Source organism: Oncorhynchus masou, chromosome 8, assembly GCF_036934945.1.
Source record: "Oncorhynchus masou masou isolate Uvic2021 chromosome 8, UVic_Omas_1.1, whole genome shotgun sequence".
NCBI lineage: Eukaryota > Metazoa > Chordata > Actinopteri > Salmoniformes > Salmonidae > Oncorhynchus > Oncorhynchus masou.
The window spans coordinates 34,943,353-34,966,528 of NC_088219.1; the positions used below are offsets into that span (position 1 = coordinate 34,943,353).

At 39.7% G+C, this 23,176-nt stretch overlaps 1 protein-coding gene across 1 annotated transcript in view; it reads left to right on the top strand.

Annotated features, from left to right (window-relative positions):
* LOC135543808 (fibrinogen C domain-containing protein 1-like) overlaps positions 1–22,059 on the top strand; it is a 63,757-nt gene extending 41,698 nt beyond the window's left edge. Inside the window, exons 5-6 of the mRNA XM_064971142.1 lie at positions 18,776–18,872; positions 22,025–22,059. Of these exons, the coding sequence (XP_064827214.1) occupies positions 18,776–18,872; positions 22,025–22,059 (132 nt within the window). The remainder of the gene's footprint in view (positions 1–18,775; positions 18,873–22,024) is intronic.
* The last annotated feature ends 1,117 nt before the right edge of the window (positions 22,060–23,176 follow it).

The following is a 23,176-nucleotide window of genomic DNA, read 5'->3' on the forward strand; positions in this document are numbered from 1 at the left end:
TTTCATGCCAAATAGAGGAGTCACAAAAAACACAAATAGAGATAGAATTAATCACTGACCTTTGATGATCTTCTTCAGATGACAATCATAGGACTTCATGTTACACAATACATGTATGTTTTGTTCGATAAAGTTCATATTTATATAAAAAAATCTCAGTATACATTGGTGCGTTATGTTCAGTAGTTCTAAAAACATCTGAGGATTTTGCAGAGAGCCACATTGTTACGTCCTGACCTTAGTTGCTTTTTTATGTCTCTATTTTAGTTTGGTCAGGGCGTTAATTGGGGTGGGTATTCCATGTTTTTGTTCTATGTTTTGTATTTCTGGTTTTGGCCTGGTATTGTTCCCAATCAGAGGCAGCGGTCATTTGTTGTCTCTGATTGAGAACCATACTTAGGCAGCCTGTTTTCCCACTGTGGGTGGTGGGTAGTTGTTTTCTGTTTTGTGTTGCTGCACTTTACAGGACTGTTTCGTTTTCGTTTCACTCTCTTTGTTATTTTGTTTAGTGTTTCTGTTCTAATAAATATAACATGAACACTTACAACGCTGTGCATTGGTCCGATCCATCCTATTCCTCATCAGAAGAGGAAGACAATCGTTACACACATCAATTTACAGAAATACTCATTTACACCCACCTCACAGTAGAATAATCAAACAAGGTTCTAAAGACTGTTGACATCTAGTGGAAGCCTTCAGAAGTGCAACGTGACCAATATCCCACTGTATCTTCAATAGGGAATGAGTTGAAAAACGACCAACCTCAGATTTCCCACTTACTGGTTGGATTTTTTTCGCAGGTTTTTGCCTGCCATATGTTCTGTTATACTCACAGACATCACTCAAACAGTTTTAGAAACTTCAGAGTGCTTCCTATCCAAATATACTAATAATATGCATATATTAGTAACTGGGACTGATTAGCAGGCAGTTTACTCTAGGCACCTCTGGGCACCTTATTCATCCAAGCACCTCAATACTGCCCCCAGCCATAAGAAGTAAAACAAATATATATGACTATGGCAAGTGATGATGTATTCTAAATCCAAGATGGCAGCACAGTAGGACATGTATATCTGTCTTTCTCTTATCCCTTGTTTTATCCCTTGTAAATTGCCGGTCTTTTTCGTATATATCTTAATCTCACTTTCTATCTACGAACTAAATATACTTTCCTGCAACCCGCCACACCCAATGTGGTCCAGATCTGCTATTTTTATTCCTTATAACTGGAACTTCCATCACGAGCTAGCCAGCTAACGAGCTACTAGTCTTTGTTAGCCACGGCTAGCGGTCCTCAACTTTTTCCCCCCCGGCATCCACCAGCCTTAAGCTCGGGCCACACTTGCCAGTCTTGACCAGCGCGATATCAACCCATAGCATATCAGACTGCTTCTCTCTACTATATTACTGGATTCCTGCAACCCGTCTCACCCAATGTGGTACGGATCTGTTATTTGTATTCCTTATAACAGGAACTTCCATCAGGATCTAGCCAGCTAACTAGCTACTAGTCTTTGTTAGCCACAGCTGGCGGTCCTCACATTTTTTCCCCCGGCATCAGCCAGCCTTAGCTCGGACAATCACCGGCCAGTGTGCACAGTGCGATATCAACCCAGAGCATATCAGGCTGCTTCTCTCTACCATATCACCGGATTCCTGCCGCTCTGGATCATTACACTGGATCATTTCTCCGGATCATCGCAGCTAGCTAGCTGCAAACGAGTGGCTGCCGACATGAAAGCCCGATGTGGTCTCAACAGGAAATTTACGATATCGTGGTAGGACCATCTACTAGCCTTGGCCCACTAGCTTTTCTGGACGCTGTGTCTCCTGCCTGCCTAGCGTAGACTCACCTATTTCTGCTTTTTTGACCCTATGATCACTTGGCAACACAGCTGATGCCCCCTGGACTGTTTCAATAACACGGTGCCTCATTTTGTTTACCTGTCGACCCCAGCCTCAAACTCAGGTCCTGTATGTACCTAACTGACCCGCTCTGCCCATTCATCGCCATCTATCTGTTGTTGTCAACACCTGTGACTGCTTAATGCCTCTCTCTAATGTCAATATCTACTGCTGTCTTGGCTAGTTTTTATTGTTTAATTTCACTGTAGAGGCCTCAATTCCGCTCAAAATGCCTTAGCTCTTTCATCCCACCCCACACACATGTGGAAACCTCACCTAGGTTATTTGATGCCTCCAGAGACAAAACCTCTCTCATCGTCATGCAACGCATAGGTTTACCTCCATTGTACTCACATCCTACCCTAACCTTGTCTGTACATTATGGCTTCATTATATTCTACCACGCCAAGAAATCTTCTCCTTTCATTCTCTGTCCCCAACGCGCTAGACGACCTGTTCTTATAGCCTTTAGCCGCACCCTTGTCCTTCTCCTCCTCGATTCTTCTGGTGATATAGAGGTTAACCCAGGCCCTGCAGCCCCCAGTTCCACTCCTATTCCCCACATACTGTGAATGTTTAAATTATGTATTCAATATTGACAAGGAAAATATAATAATTGGCGTGTTATTAGTTTAAGCACACTGTGTCTGTCTATTGTTGTGACTAAAATGAAGATCAGATCAAATTTTATGACACATTTAAGCATAAATCATAAATCTGGTATTGTGTCAATCATTGGTATTGTGTCAATTGAGAGCAGTTGACTAAATCAGTCGGTGGTTCTCAATTTTCTCCTCATGTAGCCCCAGCTGTTTCAGTGGTTGCTCATGTGATTCAACTTATCAATTAAGACAATAATCACACCTATGGAAATGTAACAATATAATATGGCTGACAGGAAAAAAAACTATATGGGTCTTCAAAAGGATCTACAAAAAACCTTTCAGACTCAGAAAGGTTCTTTATAGAACCATTCTCCATAAAGGCTCTGAAAAGAACCACAAAGTAAGGTTTCTACAATTGAAGTTGGAAGTTTACATCCACTTAGGTTGGAATCATTAAAACTCATTTTTCAACCACTCCACACATTTCTTGTTAACAAACTATAGTTTGGGCAAGTCAGTTAGGACATCTACTTTGTGCATGACAAGTAATTTTTCCAACAATTGTTTACAGAGAGATTATTTCACTTATAATTCACTGTATCACAATTCCAGTGGGACAGATGTTAACATACACTAAATTGACTGTGCCTCTAAACAGCTTGGAAAATTCCAGAAAATGATGTCATGGCTTTAGAAGTTTCTGATAGGCTAATTGACATAATTTTAGTCAATTGGAGGTGTACCTATGGATGCATTTCAAGGCCTGCCTTCAAACTCAGTGCCTCTTTGCTTGACATCATGGGAAAATCAAAAGAAATCAGCCAAGTTGTAAACCTCCACAAGTCTGGTTCATCCTTGGGAGCAATTGCCAAACGCCTGAAGGTACCACGTTCATCTGTACAAACAATAGTATGCAAGTATAAACACCATGGAACCACACAGCCTTCATACCACTCAGGAAGGAGACGGGTTCTGTCTCCTAGAGATGAACGTACTTTGGTGCGAAAAGTGCAAATCAATCCCAGAAAAACAGCAAGGACCTTGTGAAGATTCTGGAGGAAACAGGTACAAAAGTATCTATATCCACAGTAAAACGAGTCCGATATCGACATAACCTGAAAGGCCGCTCAGCAAGGAAGAAGCCACTGCTCCAAAATCGCTATATAAAAGCCAGACTACGGTTTGCCGCTGCACATGGGGACAAAGATTGTACTTTTTGGAGAAATGTCCTCTGTTCTGTTGAAACCAAATAGTTTGGCCATAATGACCATGTTTGGAGGATAAAGGGGGAGGCTTGCAAGCTGAAGAACATCATCCCAACCATGAAGCACGAGGGTGGCAGCATCATGTTGTGGGGGTGCTTTGCTGCAGGAAGGAGTGGTGCACTTCACAAAATAGATGGCATCACAAGGAAGAACAATTATGTGGATATATTGAAGCAACATCTCAAGACATCAGTCTGGGAGTTAAAGCTTGGTCGCAAATGTGTCTTCCAAATGGACAATGACCCCAAGCATACATCCAAAATTGTGGCAAATGGCTTCAGGACAACAAAGTCAAGGTATTGGAGTGGCCATCACAAAGCTCTGACCTCAATCCTATAGACAATTTGTGGGCCGAACTAAAAAAATTTGTGCGAGCAAGGAGGCCTACAAGCCTGACTCAGTTACACCAGCTCTCTCAGGAGGAATGGGCCAAAATTCACCCAACTTATTGTGGGAAGCTTGTGGAAGGCTACCCAAAATGTTTGACCCAAGTTAAACAATTTAAAGGCAATGCTTCAAAATACCAATTGAGCGTATGTAAACTTCTGACCCACTTGGAATGTGATCAAATAAATAAAAGGTGAAATAAATCATTCGCTCTACTATTATTCTGACATTTCACATTCTTAACTTCTTGCGACTAGGTGGCGCTATTAAAATTTTTGGATGAAAAACATTCCAGTTTTAAACAAGATATTTTGTCACAAAAAGGTGCTCGACTATGCATATAATTGACAGCATTGGAAAGAAAACACTCTGACGTTTCCAAAACTGCAAAGATGTTGTCTGTGAGTGCAACATCACTGATGTTACAAGCAAAACCCATTTTTTGAAACCACCTCATGCCAATGACTCCTTATATGGCTGTGAATGAGCTACGAATGAGCTTACATTTTCCACGCATTCCCCAAGGTGTCTACAGCATTGTGACGTGTTTTTAGGCATTTCCATTGAAGAATGGCTGTAAGGGACCATATATAGCATGTGGTCCCGTGTGGTCTTGCGTAAAATACTGAGGTAGCCATTTTTACAATCGCTTTTTATGAGAAACCAATTGCCTCGACGGATATATTATCAAATATATTTGTTAAAAACACCTTGAGGATGGATCCTAAACAACGTTTGCCGTGTTTCTGTCGATATTATGGAGCACATTTTGAAAAAAGTTTGGCGTTGTAGTAGTACTATTTTTAGGTCGATTTCTCAGCCAAGCATGATGAAGAAACGGGAGCTTTTTCGCCTACAAAAATAATATTTTTGGAAAAAAGGAACATTTGCTATCTAACTGGGAGTCTCCTGAGTGAAAGCATCCAAAGTTCTTCAAAGGTAAATTATTTAATTTGGTTGCTTTTCTTATTTTGGTGAAAATGTTGCCTGCTGCCAGCAGAGCCTAGCATAGCATTATGCCATGATAAACTTACACAAATGCTTCTCTAGCGTTGGCTGTAACGCATATTTTGAAAATCTGAGATGACAGTGTTGTTAACAAAATGCTAAGCTTGTGATTGAATATATTTTATTCATTTCATTTGCGATTTTCATGAATAGGAAAAGTTTCTAGTGGTATTTATGTCCGCTGCGTTACGCTAATGCATTTGAGGCTATGATTACGCTCCCGGATACGGGTTTGCTAGTCGCAAATGTTTAAAATAAAGTGCTGATCCTAACTGACCTTAGACAGGGAATTTTTACGAGGATTACATTTCAGAAATTGTGAAAAACTGAGTTTAAATGTATTTAGATAAGATGCATGTTAACCTCCGACTTTAACTGTACCATGTTATTACAAGAAAGGTTTTAAATTATCTGGTAATGCCAATATGGAAGGCTATCAAATGCTTCTCAAAGATACCCTCTGGTAGTCAAACTAGAAATAACTTGCATTAACAGAAAAAATGGCTGACAATCAAATAACGTGTCACAGAATGCAAGGTGTGCTGCAATATGACACAATAAAAAAAAGGAGGAACCACTGTAGGAAAGCAAATTTAAGTGGAACCATTGTAGTACTCTTCAATCCAATGTATTCTACTACTGTCATACTGTCTTACTCCAAGCAGGCAGCGGTTCGGGTGCAAAGTATATACTTAATGTGAGAGTAGTTCATAAAATGTGTCAACGATAAGTATCTCTTTCTCTCTTCCTCTTCATGTTCTTTGTAACAAGCCGCCATATGTTGTCAGTCTGCTAAGGACCTGTTTCTAATATATTTAAGTGTGTATATTTATCCTGTGTTATCATTTAATTAGCTAGTAAATAGATAATTAAAACAATTCGTGTCACACTGAATCATAAGTAAGGTTGGGGTTTTTGCAGATGCAGAAGGTTACGACTGTTCAGAATGATGATATGATACAAGGTTATGAATAATATGTTGACTGTTTTATGGATGTGACAGGTAAAGACCTTTGAGTTTAATTTGGGAGATGGCAACTCTTTAAACCACCGCTCTCATGGTGCCCCAAATTCCTAATGAGTTAACCTCTCTGGGATATGTGGGACGCTAGCATCCCCTTGGCGAAAAGCCATGGAAAATGAAGAGCGCCAAATTCAAATAAATTACAAAAAAAAATCTAACTTTCATTAAATCACACATGCAAGATAGCAAATTAAAGCTACACTTGTTGTGAATCCAGCCAACCTTTACTTTCGGCGAAAGCAAAATATGCTATTAACTGAGGATAGCACCATAGTAAACAGAGAGTGAGAAGCATATTTCAACCCAGGAGGCGCGAAACAAAACGCAGAAATAAAAACTAATTCATGCCTTACCTTTGACAAGCTTCTTTTGATGGCTGTCCAATATGTCCCATAAACATCACAAATGGTCCTTTTGTTCCATTAATTCTGTTGATATATATCCAAAATGTCAATTTATTTGGTGCGTTTGATCCAGAAAAACACCAGTTCCAACTTGTGCAACATGACTACAAAATATCTCAAAAGTTACCTGTAAACTTTGCCAAAACATTTCAAACTACTTTTGTAATACAACTTTAGGTATTTTTTAACGTAAATAATCGATAAAATTGAAGACGGGATAATCTGTGTTCAATACAGGAGGAAAACAAACTGTAGCTAGCTTTCTGGTCATGCACATCTTTCTGGTCATGCACATCTACAACAGTACACTTCAAGTTACCCTCATTCAAGATGGCCGTACTTCTTCATTACACAAAGGAAAAACATCAACCAATTTCTTAAGTCTGGTGACATCCAGTGGAAGCGGTGGGAACTGCAAGAAGGTCCCTTAGCAATATGGATTCCCAATGAAAACCCATTGAAAAGAGAGTGTCCTCAAAAAAAAACAAATCTGAATGGTTTGTCCTCTGGGTTTTGCCTGCTATGTAAGTTTTGTTATACTCACAGACATGATTCAAACAGTTTTAGAAACTTCAGAGTGTTTACTATCCAAATCTACTAATAATGTGCATTTCTTATCTTCTGGGGATGAGTAGCAGGCAGTTTAATTTGGGCATGCATTTCATCCAGACGTGAAAATAATGCCCCATGTCACCATGAAGTTAATCGTTACATGATTAACCCTCCTGGTGTGTTCTGGTCGAATTGGACCGATTTATACGTTTTATCTCAGAAAAATGTAGTAGGCTCCATGACTTTGTCCACACAGGACATCTGAACACACAAACTACATTGTGATGCTTTTCATTACATTTTGGGTGTTTTATTTAACTTTTGTACACCTGTGGTGTTCCCGGTCAAAAATGGGTGAGACGAGAACTAGTATAGAAAATTGAGTTCAGGCACATGCCCATTCATCAGAAGGACACACTTCCTCTCCCAGACCCCCACATGCATGTGTATTTACACACACACACACACACACACACACACACACACACACACACACACACACACACACACACACACACACACACACACACACACACACACACACACACACACACACACACACACCTCACTGCATGTCTTGGCTTCCATGGCAACCCCCATGGGAACCTTTCCCAAATAGGTATCCCCTACGGGAACCACACCTGTTGGCATTCTCACAAACAATCGCAATATTGTTTCAATGATATAGATAACTTTTCTCGCAGCTCTGGTACATAAAGCTTTTTTGTGGCAATTCATTCTATGACAGCACAATGACCAAACAAGATACTGTATGTGAGGCTCTTGATCATATCTTTGATCATGACACTGGTGAGAAGGAGAGAGGCCAGGAAACTGACAATGAAGATGCTTTCTTGCAGCTCTGGTATACTCAAAAACAAGTTGCATGAGCTCAGGTCAATGAGGCCTACAGGCCATAAATAACAAATAGAAGTTCAAAACTTGTATGTTCACAAGAACTTAAGTTGATAAAAAGATCTAACACAACATTAGGTGATAATAATAATATATGGATTTATAATCAGCTATAATGGGGCGGTCATTTTGGACCCGGGATCACATAATTCATTAACGTGACACAAACACAAAAGGAGGGTTAATTTAATCGGGTAACAATTAAACATGACTCGTTGATTCGATAAATAACAGTCATCAGATTAATGAAAGTAAAGTCACGACAGTGGCCAATCAGATGTCAGGGGTGGGCCGTGGCCACACCCTGAACACGCCACTGCTCACATTCTTCTAGATACTCTCTATTTACACTTCCTTACACCCTGAAGTGCACATCTGTATCTATCAGACATCTCTGACTCCTCTTTCAGGTGCTTCCAGCGAAACAGTGAAGCAGAGTTCAGCTCTTTCAGAAACAAGATAACAGTCGTTAGATATCTTTCTCAAAAGGGCACTGCCAAAGTGCACAGGAATGGAGAGAAATGAGTTATTATCAGCAGGCGAATAGGTCTGTCTGACAGAACTCAGCCACATCGTTGGAGTTGCTTTGGGGAAACAAATGGAGGGTGGTTTGTTTATTTTTGCAATATGTGATTCGTGTTTGATTTGGAGGAAAGGATTCATGGTCTCCCTGTTGCATTTTAAACCTCACTGCTACCCTGCTGGCTCCGGGCTAGAGCTAATGGTAGTGGAATTCAGAGAGAGAGGGAGAATGAGGCATAGAGGAGAGAGAAAGAGTGAGAAATATATATATATAGAGAGAGAGAGAGAAAGAGAGAGAGGGGGGGAGAAAGATAGAAAGTTAGAGCGAGAGAGTAAGAGTGAGGAAGAGATATAGAGGGAGAGAGAAGAGGAGAGAGAGAGTGAAAGTGAGAGAGCAAGTGAAAAGAAAAGCCTCTCTCCATCGTGTTCTAATACCTATCATCACTCACTCAATTTGCACTATTCTCCTCCGTTCTAGAGAGGGAGGGAGGGACAGAGGGATAGAGAGGTAGTTATTCCACAAAAGAGAATTTACTGAGATGGGTTTTGAACTATTGTGTTTCATGTCCTGTTGTTGCGTTTGATTGTCTCTGTACCCAAAGGCTTTTACCACCTCTCCTACTGGGAGAATGAGAGGAGTAGAGCACAATGGCCCGCTATGGAAACTAAACGATCTTGACAATATGACTACTAGAGATTTTAACAGAACATTTTCTAAATTGCCAGCATGGTCATAGTAAACACAGCCCATATACAAACAAACAGATATGAATGATATTAATGAATCAGTGTCACATCACCAGCTCTTAAATCACATATCTTTTTTTCCCCAGAACACTCACTGTGTTGTCCAGCCCTGTACAGCTATGTACTTTACTATATCCCTATGTGGCAGGGTCTGAGAGGTAGCACTCAGTCAGTGTGTGTTTCAAACACTTCCTCCATGATGTGTTACGGTCAGTCGCGGTCACCCTACTAACACCAGACCATAGCAAGACTACATCTATAAAGCGGAGAAACAAACCACATGGGACAGAGCCCAGTAAATAACGCAGGACGAAGCAGTGTTATAGATGGACTAAGAACAGCATGGAAAACTACCAGAAAGCAACTGACCATCAAGAAATGCAATCCATTCAAGACAACTTTCTGGCCATCACATATCCTCACAATTATTAAGGAAGGCTAGGCTACTGGCTGTAGGCCTACAAAACAAACAACATTTTTTACAAGATCCCATCTGCTCTGCTCCCATGTTACTACCCCCTCAGCATATTGCTCTTGGTTGATGTGATGGCAACTGGTCCATAATTTCCCATGTGCTCTTGAATTAACTATGACTTCACCAGCAGACAACTTTCCTAGGACTACACCCGCGCATGCTTGAGAAACATCCCAGGTTTCAACCAGTTAGTTATATGCACCCCTGCTTGTTGAAGCAATGGTTTTTCCCAGGGAGCGTTTACATTCTGTTTTGTGTGCACGAGGCTAACACTGAGGGTGAGAGTGTCCATGTTGGTTGCCTGTAGATAATATTTGTCGTATCCTGATTCCCACCAAATCTGGGTTTTGTGTTGAGTTCATTTTTATTTAGATTTTTTTGAAGACATACATTTTTGTTTATCATATGCCTATTTCTGCCATAATTATTATTTATTCCTACCACTTCTAGGCCTACCGTACTTTAGTGAATAAAACCAACATTTTGGCACCGTAAATGCCTTTTGCCTATCTACCTATAAAACCGTGCGACACTTCTACCTTTTCACAGTTGAACTTGTAGGCCTATGATAAAAACAAAGATTTCTTTCATCGTGTTTGTCGAGGTGTGGGTGGTTCATTGGTGTGGAACACAAACCGACTCAGAGAATTGCCTGTGTTACTTTAACACAAACAGCATCTTCACTAGTAATCATTCTGACTGTTTCTCCATTCAGATGTGTTTTTCACAGCTCTAGCACATTTCCAATTTCTGTTCATATACTGCTTGTGATGACCCAATCATCAGCATTTTTCCCGGGGAGTTTATTTAATATACAAACATATCTAGGCCTACACACGTGCAAAGGCACACAGGCATACAATTACACACACACACACACACACACAGAATGTTACAGTGAGTTATTTTCTATTAAGTCTTTCATCTCCAGTCTGAGCCATGTAATCGAAAATATTCTGTATATTTGTTTTGTTTTCCATCCTGAAAGGTCTCTTTTATGCAAAGCTTCACTCTATTTATTCACACATCACTTAGCTTGATATAATTCATTTCATGTCATTCATAGTGCTACAGTGGGTGAAGGATAATGTCATTTTCACCTAGTGCTCGAGTTCTGATTATTTTATTATGACAAAGTCAATCAAGATTTGATGGATTCCCTTTATTAGCTTCCGACAAATGGCCTTTTCAGAAGGGAAGAGTGTGTGCATTAGATATTGGTGAGGGCAGAAGCATTTATGACGGAGAGAAGATAACGTTTTAATGGTGTCCTTAGATCTACAAGATTGGTGCACTTATCATTGCGACTCATCTTACTATTGGAAAGATATAGCAGTCAGGAAGTGTATCACTGCTGACCCCCAGACCCACTCTCCGACCTTTAAACTTAAAAAAATACTACAGTTTACTGTAGATCTTCACAGTACTTACCTTAGAATTCTGTAGTAAACTATAGTATACTGTAGGAGACTACACGACACACTTTAGTATCCCTCCCACCATGTGTAGTACTTAGTATATAATTGTGTAGTATACTGCAGTACAGTAAGTAGTACAATATTATCCACACAAAAAACACTTTAGTAAATACTACAGAAATGCCTGCAAAAACACAACAGTCCGCATTTACTATAATAAATAATACAGCATTCAATTTGCATATACCCTTCCCATTCTCCTCCCCCATGTCCCAATTTGTGCAACCCGTAAAATAACCTACATGCCGAGTATAGACTATATAATGTGTTCCCTACAGATAATAAAAAAACTAGCTAAATGAGAACAAACACACTACTGTCAATATTACAGTACAACATACTACAGTCTGCAAAAACACAATAGTACGTACTATAGTCTGCAAAAACACAACAACAATTAATATAGTATATACTAGTCTTTTTTTACTGCAGTATGTATACTATAGAAAACTGTAAATACAACAGTATACTACAGTAAAGTCCACAAAAACACTAAAGTGAATACTATAGTATTCCTACAATAGTATACACTATAGTATTTTTTCAAGGTACAAAATCTGTCGTTCTGCCCCTGAACAGGCAGTTAACCCACTGTTCCTAGGCCGTCATTGAAAATAAGAATTTGTTCTTAACTGACTTGCCTAGTAAAAAAAAAAAAAAAAAAAAAAAAAAAAAAAAAAAAAAAAAACATGGGCTAACACCTGTATGACCTGTGTCTGGTGTTCTGTATCCATGACCTCTAACCCCTGCTCTTTTATATTTTGTATACTTTGTAATTTCATTTAGAGGGTAGATCAGCTTTAATATTGCAGATAGATTGTAGCTTCCGCCAATGTAGTTGTCTGCATCACTTTCAATCACCAATATTTATTTTTTGCAAATATATATATATATATATATATATATATACTCAGCAAAAAAAGAAACGTCCTATCACTGTCAAGTGCATTTATTTTCAGCAAACTTAACATGTGTAAATATATGTATAAACATAACAAGATTCAACAACTTTGACATAAACTGAACAAGTTCCACAGACATGTGACTAACATAAATTGAATAATGGGTCCCTGAACAAAGGGAGGGTCAAATTCTAAAGTAAGTCAGTATCTGGTGTGGCCACCAGCTGCATTAAGTACTGCAGTGCATCTCCTTCTCATGGACTGCACTAGATTTGCCAGTTCTTGCTGTGAGATGTTACCCCAATCTTCCGCCAAGGCACCTGCAAGTTCCCAGACATTTCCGGGGGGATGGCCATAGCCCTCACCCTCCGATCCAACATGGCAGAACACTGGCCATGGCAGAACACTGACATTTCTGTCATGCAGGAAATCACGCACAGAACAAGCAATATGGCTGATGGCATTGTCATGCTGGAGGGTCATGTCAGGATGAGCCGGCAGGAAGGGTACCACATGAGGGAGGAGGATGTCTTCCCTGTAACGCACAACTTTGAGATTGCCTGCAATGACAACAAGCTCAGTTCGATGATGCTGTGACACTGCCCCAGACCTCGACGGACCCTCCACATCCAAATTGATCCCGCTCCAGAGTACAGGCCTCGGTGTACCTCTCATTTCATTGACGATAAACGCGATTCCGACCATCACCCCTAGTGAGACAAAACCGCGACACGTAAGTAAAGAGCACTTTTTGCCAGTCCTGTCTTGTCCAGCTACGGTGGGTTTGTGCCCAAAGGAGACATTGTTGTCAGGGATATCTGGTGAGGACCTTCCTTACAACAGGCCTACAAGCCCTCAGTCCAGCCTCTCTCAGCCTATTGTGGACAGTCTGAGCACCGATGGAGGGATTGTGCATTCCTGGTGTAACTCGGGCAGTTGTTGTTTTCATCCTGTTCCTGTCCCGCAGGTGTGATGTTCGGATGTACCGATCCTGTGCAGGTGTTGTTACACATGGTCTTCCAGTGCGAGGACAGTCAGCTGTCCATCCCGTCTCCCTGTAGCGCTGTCTTAGGCGTCTCACAGTACGGACATGGCAATTTATTGCCCTGGCCACATCTGCAGTCATCATGCCTCCTTGTAGCATGCCGAAGACACATTCATGCTGATGAGCAGGGACCCTGGGCACCTTTCTTTTTGTGTTTTTCAGAGTCAGTACAAAGGCCTCTTTGGTGTCCTAGGTTTTCATAAATGTGACCTCAATTGTGTCTTAACGACCGTTCCACGGGTGCATGTTCATTAATTATTTATGGTTCATTGAACAAGCATGGGAAACCGTGTTTAACCTTTAGGAATCCCTCGACAACATTCAGCTGAAAATGCAACCCTAGAAATTCCAAAATATTTTTAAGAAATATGTAACTTTCACACATTAACAAGTCCAATAGAAAATGAAAGATAAATATCTTGTTAATCTACCCACCGTGTCCGATTTAAAAAATGCTTTAGAGCTAAAGCACAACATATGATTATGTTAGGTCAGAGCCAAATCAGAAAAACAGACAGCCATTTTTCCAGCCAAAGATTTGAGTCACAAAAAGCAGAAATATAGATCAAATTAACCACTAACCTTTGATGATCTTCATCAGATGACACTCATAAGACATCATGTTACACAATACATGTATGTTTTGTTCGATAATGTTCATATTTATATCCAAAAGTCTCAGTTTACATTGACGCCTTACGTGCAGTAATGTTTTGATTCCAAACATCCAGTGATTTTGCAGGCATACTCATAAACATTGACAAATGATACCAGTGTTATTCACAGAATTACAGATGAACTTCTCCTTAATGCAACCACTGTGTCAGATTTCAAAAAAACTTTACGGAAAAAGCATAATCTTAAAACCACGCTCAGAGCCCAAAAAAGCCAGAGGAATATCCACCATTTTGGAATCCACAAAGTTAGAAACAACACCATAAATATTCACTTACCTTTGATGATCTTCATCAGAAGGCACTCCCAGGAATCACAGGTCGACAATAAATGACTGATTTGTTCCATAACGTTCCATCATTTATGCCACTTGTTAGTGTGTTCAGCCCAGTAATCCATCTTCATGAGGTGCGGACATTTCGTCCAGACAAAAACTCGAAAAGTTCCATTACAGTCCTTTAGAAACATGTCAAAGGATGTATGGAATCAATTGTTAGGATGTTTTTAACAAAAAACATCAATAATGTTCCAACCGGAGAATTATTTTGTCTTCAGAAAAGCATTGGAACGAGAGGTAACTCTGTCGGAAACGAGCGTCATGAGCCCGAGGCTGTCTGCCAGACCACTGACTCAAAGAGGTCTCATGAGCCCCTCCTTTATAGTAGAATCCTCAAAACAGTTTCTAAAGCCGGTTGACATCTAGTGGAAGCCCTAGGAAGTGCAACCTCATCCATATCTCAATGTGTATTCGGTCGACCAAGCTTTGAAAAACTACAAACCTCAGATGTCCCACTTCCTGGTTGGATTTTTCTCAGATTTTCACATGCCATATGAGTTCTGTTATACTCACAGACATAATTTAATTAAACCGTTTTAGAAAGTTCAGAGTGTTTCCCTTCCAATACTAATAATAATATGCATATATTTGCGTCTGGGACAGAGTAGGAGGCAGTATACTCTGGGCACGCTATTCATCCAAAATGCTGACCCCTATCCCAAAAAGGTTAACTTCTTGGTGACAGGGGGCAGTATTTTCACATCCTGATGAAATGCATAACCAAATTAAACTGCCTGCTACTCATCCCCAGAAGATAAGATATCCATATTAGTGGATTTGGATAGAAACCACTCTGAAGTTTCTAATACAGTTTGAATCATGTCTATGAGTATAACATAACTTATTTAGCAGGCGAAACCCAGAGGACAACACATTCAGATTTTTTTTTTTTTTGAGGTCACTCTCTTTTCAATGAGATTTCATTGGAAATCCAAATTACTAAGGGACCTCCTTGCAGTTCCTATCACTTCCACTGAATGTCAACAGTCTTTAGAAATTGGTAGAGGTTTTTCCTTTGTATAATGAAGAAGTATGGCCGTCTTGAACGAGGGTAACTTGAAGTGTACTGTTAGATAGAGGCGCGTGACCAGAAAGCTACCTACAGTTTGTTTTCCTTCCGTATTGAACACAGATCATTCCGTCTACAATTTCATCGATTATTTACGTAAAAAATACCTAAAGTTGTATTACAAAAGTACTTTGAAATGTTTTGTGTAGTCACGTTGCACAAGTTGGAACCAGTGTTTTTCTGGATCAAACGCGCCAAACAAATGGACATTTTGGATATATATTGACGGAATTAATCGAACAAAAGATAATTTGTGATGTTTATGGGACATATTGGAGTGCCAACAAAAGAAGCTCGTCAAAGGTAAGGCATGAATTATATTTTTATTGCGCCTGCAGGGTTGAAATATGCTTCTCTCTCTTTGTTTACGGAGGTGATATCCTCAGATAATAGCATCGTTTGCTTTCGCCGAAAAGTATTTTTGAAATCTCACATGTTGGCTTGATTCACAACAAGTGTAGCTTTAATTTGCTATTTTGCATGTGTGATTTCATGAAAGTTAGATTTTTATATTAATTTATTTGAATTTTGCTCTCTGTATTTTCCCTGGCTTTTGGCCAGGTGGGATGCTAGCTTCCCACATATCCCAGAGAGGTTAACTTCCTGACTGATGTCTTGAGATGTTGCTTCAATATATCCACATAATTTTCCTTTCCTCAAGATGCCATCTATTTTCTGAAGTGCACCAGTCCCTTCTGCAGCAAAGTACCCCCACAACATGATGCTGCCATCCCCGTGCTTCATGGTTGTGATGGTGTTCTTCGGCTTGCAAGCCTCCCCTTTTTCCTCTGGTCATTATGTCCAAACAGTTCTATTTTTGTTTCATCAGACCAGAGGACTTCAACTGTACAGTGCATACATACATACATACATACATACATACATACATAAAAAAATATATGTACTTTATTTCTCTCCAACCCTACCACCCCTCCCCAAATTGGAGCAAACTAGAGAACAGCAACGCTTAGGCCTTTATTTCCAGCTCATTCATACTTGTTACGGTTTTCCTCTGGTGAAGGAGAAGCGGACCAAAATGCAGCGTGTAGATTACGATTCATGTTTAATGACAAACACACTAAACACAACAAAACAATAAACGTAACGAAAACCGAACGAGCCTATACTTGTGTAAACTAACACAGAACAAGGACATCAGGACAATCACCCACGAAACACTCAAAGAATATGGCTGCCTAAATATGGTTCCCAATCAGAGACAACGATAAACACCTGCCTCTGATTGAGAACCACTTCAGACAGCCATAGACTTATCTAGAACACCCCACTAAGCTACAATCCCAATACAAACACACCACATACAAAAACCCATGCCACAACCCTGGCCTGACCAAATAAACAAAGACAAGCACAACATACTTCGACCAGGGCGTGACAATACTATATACATTTTATGAACATTCTATTTTACAATAGTTGTATTTTATTTGTTTTTAACTCTTGTCCTTCCTCTACCTTCAACCTCTCCCATATACGGTATGTGATTTCCATTTGCCATATCTTTCAAAGTGTACTCTTTCAAAAAACATTAGTTATCTTCTTGTTATTAGTTGTTATTAGTCCCTACCTTCAGCTCCTTTCAACCCCTTCCCATCTATCTCTTAACACCATCCATATGGATGTTTCACAAAAGCTCTGAACCTTTCCAATCTCATTGTTTCTACAGATTGTAAATTTAAAAAAATATTTTTTGCTAATAGTGTTATTATATTATTGACCAATTGACTATGACAGATCACCCAGTAATTCTATCTGCAGGGTTAGCTCCAGGTACCAAAACACACATGGACAGTACCAAAACAAATGATCTAATGATTCTCCCTCTTCACAGCAAAGTGGAGCTGGGAAGGTTGTATCCCCCATATTACTAACATTATGTTGGTTGCAAGAATTCTGAATAGTAATTTAAATTGAAAAATGCTACGTTTCGAATCCGGCGTCGTTTTGTTATCAGTTCATAAACCATGTGTCATGGAATCAGTATGTCAAAAATCTCTTCCCAACTATTTTGCAGTCTATATGGCACGGCTGTTAATGTTTTGGGTCCTTAAATGAAACTGGTATACTTATTTTTTTATCACAATTTTCTTTAACCAATCGTGGTGTTTAAATTAGAAAAAAAATATATTACCTATATTTAACTAGGCAAGTCAGTTAAAACAGATTCTGAATTACAATGACAGCCTACCCCAGCCAAAACTGGATGACGCTGGGACAATTGTGACCTGCCCTATGGGACTCCCAATCTCAGCCAGATGTGATACAGCCTGAATTTGAGCCAGGGACTGTAGTATCGCCTCTTGCACTGATATGCAGTGCCTTAAAATTCTTCGCCACCCGGGAGCCCAAATGCAGGGCCGACAGACAAGTTTCTTACTTTTTCCCCCTTCCACTTTCATTTTCGCGGTTTGTAATTGTGGGTAGAGCAGATGTTTCCATATGTTTTAGTTAGCTGCATGTATGACAACTCCACCAGTCATATTTATGATATAATTTATAAAGATTTGACCTTTTTTTAATTAAAAAATATAGTTTTTTTAATCAAATAGTATATTTGAGTTGAACCACAATATTTGTTGTATTATTTGTTCTGTCTCTTCTGGTGGATTAAATTCAATGAAGGGAAAAAGGCCTTTCTTGAACATAGGTTTTAGATATTCTTACTAATCTGCTAGGGAACCTTTTCGGATTTAAGTATAACTTTTGTATGACTGAAGCCTTTAGTGAGAGGTCTAATGCTTTAATATTTAAACATTTCAGTCCACCGAATTCATGTTCATTATATAAATGGGCCCATTTTATTTTGTCTTGCTTGCCGTGCCAAATAAAATGGAATCATTTTTTCTCACATAATTTAAAAAACTGTTTGCTAGGTGTAGGCAAGCCCATAAGCAAATAGGTACTCTGGAATATGACTAAAGGGTTAATCAGGGTGATTTTTCCACAAATACAAATACCTTTCCATGGTAGCAAGATCTTATCTATTTTTTCAAAATTTCTATACAAATTTATTGGAGTGAGATCATTTATTTATTTCGGAATATGCATACCGAGTATATGTACATCACCATCAGACCATTTTATTGGTAAATTACATGGTAAAGTAAAAGTAGTATTTTGTAATTATCCAATACGTAATCCAGAGTTTAGAATCCAGAGTATAGAACAATTATCTAGATCCTCTATGAGGCTGTGGAGGTATCCTAGTTGTGGATTTAAAAGAAAACATGAATCATCAGCGTACAATGACACCTAATTTTCTAATCCCTTGAAATTATTGTTGAATCTGATTTTAACAGCTAACATTTCGAAAGCAATAATAAATAAGTATGCCGATAGTGGACAACCTTGTTTTACTCCTCTTGACAGTTCAAAACTTTCTGAGAAGTAGCCAATATATATTTTACACCTGCTCTTTGTCTGTGTACTCCAGGTGATCCAGCGAAGGGAAGATGGCTCAGTCAACTTCTTTAGAGGATGGGACTCTTACCGCGAGGGATTTGGAAAAATCACTGGAGAACACTGGCTCGGTAAGTGTGTGTGTGTGTCCCTTTTGTAAGTGCACGATCAAGAAGCACCTTGGCCCAATTCTTGGTTCCAGGACCATAGCTGAGTAGGATAATGATTTGAGTGCTGATAAAATACACAGGACCATGAGGGTAAATGTGGGTAGTAAATGTGGTTTGAGGCAAAGTCACGATTATTCATCTAAATACATTTAACCACAGATACAACAGGAGACTGTCAGAGCACCACAGAGTACTCTTCCTACTCCTCATTCAGAGAGTGTAGTTGTCTTCTTAGCCCGTGAAATATAAAAGTAGTGTACAGGCTAGAAAGGGATTTACAAGCTGCTGCTGCTGCTTCCTGCGTCATCCACTTTCTTCCTTCCCTTCCCTTCCTTCCCTCACTCTCTCTCTCTTCTTTTCTTGCCATTTGCCTCCCAGCCCTGTTCTCACTCTCCTTTCCTGTGCTTTGTTCATAAAGCCTGTTCTTAGTGTTCCTGCATGTTCTTGGAGTCCAAGCTGTATGCTTACAGACTAAATAGTGTGTACTTTTCTTTGTAGCTTCAGAAGTGTGTTCCGTAGACGTAGCCTGCTTTGCTGTTGTCCTGTATCTTCAGTACTGCAGTACTGCCTGCGTAACTATGTACTGTATCTGCTACAGTGTGTCCTGTCCCGCAGCCATACCGTGCTGCCAGTAAATGATCTTAGTGTGATCTTACAGTGCCTTCGGAAAGTATTCAGAAGCCTTGACTTTTCCACATTTTGTTACGTTACAGCCTTAATATAAAATGTATTAAATAATACAATTTCCTCCTAAACACAATACCGCATTGACAAATCGAAAGCAGTTTTTTATAATTTTTTGCAAATGTATTAAAAACAAAAAACAGAAATTGCTTTTTCCGTACAGTTAAATTCGTAAGTTTACATACACTAGGTTGGAGTAATTAAAACTCATTTTTAAACCACTCCGCAATTTTTTTTTTTTTTTCAAATTACAGTTTTTGCATGACACAAGTCATTTTTCCAACAATTGCTTACAGACAGATTATTTCACTTATAATTCACTATATCACAATTCCAGTTGGTCAGAAGATTACAAACACAAACTTGACAGTGCCTTTAAACAGCTTGGAAAATTTCAGAAAATTATGTCATGGCTTTAGAATCTTCTGATAGGCTAATTTATATAATTTGAGACAATTGGAGGTGTACTGTGAATTCAATTCAAGGCCTACCTTCAAACTCAGTGCCTCTTTGCTTGACATTATGGGAAAAGCAAAAGAAATCCGCCAAGAAGAAAATTTGTAGACATCCACAAGTCTGTGCCATCCTTGGGAGCAATTTCCAAACGCCTGAAGGTACCACGTTCATCTGTACAAACAATAGTATGCAAGTATAAACACCATGGGGCCATGCAGCTGTCATACTGCTCAGGAAGGAGATGCATTCTTTCTCCTAGAGATGAATGTACTTTGGTGCGAAAAGTGCAAATCAATGCCAGAACAGCAGCAAAGGACCTTGTGAAGATGCTGGAAGAAACAGGTACAAAATTATGTATATCCACAGTAAAATGAGTCCTATCTCGACATAACCTGAAAGGCCGCTCAGTAAGGAAGAAGCCACTGCTCCAAAACCACCACAAAAACGCCAGACTGAGGTTTGCATCTGCACATGGGGACAATGATTGTACTTTTTGGAGAAATGTTCTATTGTCTGATGAATCAAAAATGGAACTGTTTGGCCATAATGACTATCGTTATGTTTGGAGGAAAAAGGGGGAGGCTTGCAAGCCGAAGGACACCATCCTAACTGTGAAGCACAGGGATGGCAGCAACATGTTGTGGGGGTGTTTTGCTGCAGGAGAGACTGGTGCATTTCACAAAATATATGGCATCATGAAGAAAGGAAAATTGTGTAGATACAGCATCTCAAGACATCAGTCAGGAAGTTAAAGCTTGGTTGCAAGTGGGTCTTCCAAATGGACAATGACCTCAAGCATACTTCCAAAGTTGTGGCAAATGGCTTCAGGACAACAAAGTCAAGGTATTGGAGTGGCCATCAGAAAGCCCTGATGTCAATCCCATAGAAAATGTGTGGGTCAAACTAAAGAAGCGTGTGCGAACGTGGAGGCCTACAAACCTGACACCAGGTCTGTCAGGAGGAATGGGCCAAAATTCACCCAATTTATTGTGGGCAGCTTGTGGAAGGCTACCCAAAATGTTGGACCCAAGTTAAACAATTTAAAGGCAGTGCTACCAAATACTAATTGACTGTATGTAAACTTCTGACCCACTGGGAATGTGAGGAAAGAAATAAAAGCTGAAATAAATAATTCTCTCTACTATTATTCTGAAATTTCACATTCTTAAAAAAAGTAATTGATCCTAACTGACCTAAGACAGTGAATTTTTACTAGGATTAAATGTCAGGAATTGTGAAAAACTGAGTTTAAATGTATTTGGCTAAGGTGTATCTATACTTCCAACTTCAACTGTAAGTATTCAGGTCCTTCGATATGAGACTCGAAATTTAGCTCAAGTGGACCCTGTTTCCATTGATCATCCTTGAGATGTTTTTACAACTTGATTGGAGTCCACCTGTGGTAAAATCAATTCAACACCATGTCAGAGCAAAAACCAAGCCACGAGGTGGACGGAATTGTCCATAGAGCTCCAAGACAGGATTGTGTCAAGGAGCAGATCTGGAGAAGGGTACCAAAACATTTCTGCAGCCTTAAAGGTCCCCAAGAACACATTGGCCTCCATCATTTTTAAATGGAAGTACTGAGTAAAGGGTCTGAATACTTATATAAATGTAATATTTCAGTTTATTTGTAATAAATTACATATTTTTCTTCTAAAAACAGGGGTATTGTGTGTAGATTGACGAGGAAAAAAACTATTTAATACAATTTAGATTATGGCTGTAACCTAACAAAATGTAGAAAAAGTCAAGGGATCTGAATATCTTCTGAAGGCACTGTGTATCTGCAGTACTGTGGCGTGTTCTGCCCATGTATCTGTAGAAGTAGTAGTGTGTACTGTAGACTGTCCATGTAGTTGTCAGACAGTTCTTCTCAGATATGCTCTGCCTGTGTAGGTAGGTGACTCTATGGGTTTGTATCTGCAGTGTGTTTAGCTGTAATGTGATGTCTCCACCTCCGTCTGATGTAGAAAAGGTCATCCCATCTTTTGCAGCGGCTCGTTAAAGACAAACTAAAGACCGCCGAGGGAACAAAGGAGGAAAAGCTATGTTTTTTTTCCCCAATCTCTTTCCTTTCTCCCTTTCCCTGGCCGTCCCTCGACGCAACTAAAAAAATATAACCAAGGCGCAGAGTTTAGCGCATTTGTCATGCCATAATTGAGATGTTAAACCCCTTTAGCGGTATACGTACATGTGATTGCAGGAGAGGTGAGAGGAGGTGTGTGCGCGGGAATGCATTTATCTATCTGTCTGTCTGTCTGTCTGTCTGTCTGTCTGTCTGTCTGTCTGTCTGTCTGTCTGTGTTGGGAGGTGCCCAAAACTCAAAGACTAGCGTTTTGGGATGACAGTCCTGTCTGTGTCAGAACCCTGAGATTGTCGAGTTCTCCAAAAACCATGGGTAGGGGGAAGAGAGGGAGAGCTATATAGAGAGAGCACTCTGGACACAGCAGGGTCTAGAAAACACGGCCCTCATCCTCTCCTGCTGGTTCTGTCCTTCTCTCTGCCTCTGTCCGATGTTAGGAGTGCTGTGGTAGAGGTCTACAATTGGTTTAGGGAGGTTGGCAATTACACTTTTTTGAAAGATGCCAGTTGTAGTTTATTAAATAGACGTGTCGATTGATGAGGGAAAACAACGATTTAATACATTTTAGAATAAGGCTGTAACCTGAGTTTAGCTCACAGACAGTTTAACCCTTTTCTCACTTAACTCAAAATTGGAATATATTATGCTGTCTGTGACTCATCCATAAGTGAAGACCACCTGTCTTCATTCTCGTTTCTCTCTCTCAATGTACCCCCTACTGTGTGTGTGTGTGTGTAAACTAACTCAGTAAATTAACTCCCCAGCCCATAGTACCAGTCTCTCAGCAAAGGTGTAACAATCTTCCAACACAGCAGGGACTCCAAAGCACAACTACACACATTGTACGCTGAACACCTGCATAGAAATAAAATACACTATTGTATATAAATAGGAGTGTGTCAATTTTACATCCAACCATTATACACAATGTACAAAACATGAGGAACACCTTCCCAATATTGAGTTGCACCACCTTTTGCCCTCAGAGCAGCCTCAATTTGTTGGGGCATGGACTCTATAAAGTGTCGAAAGCGTTCCA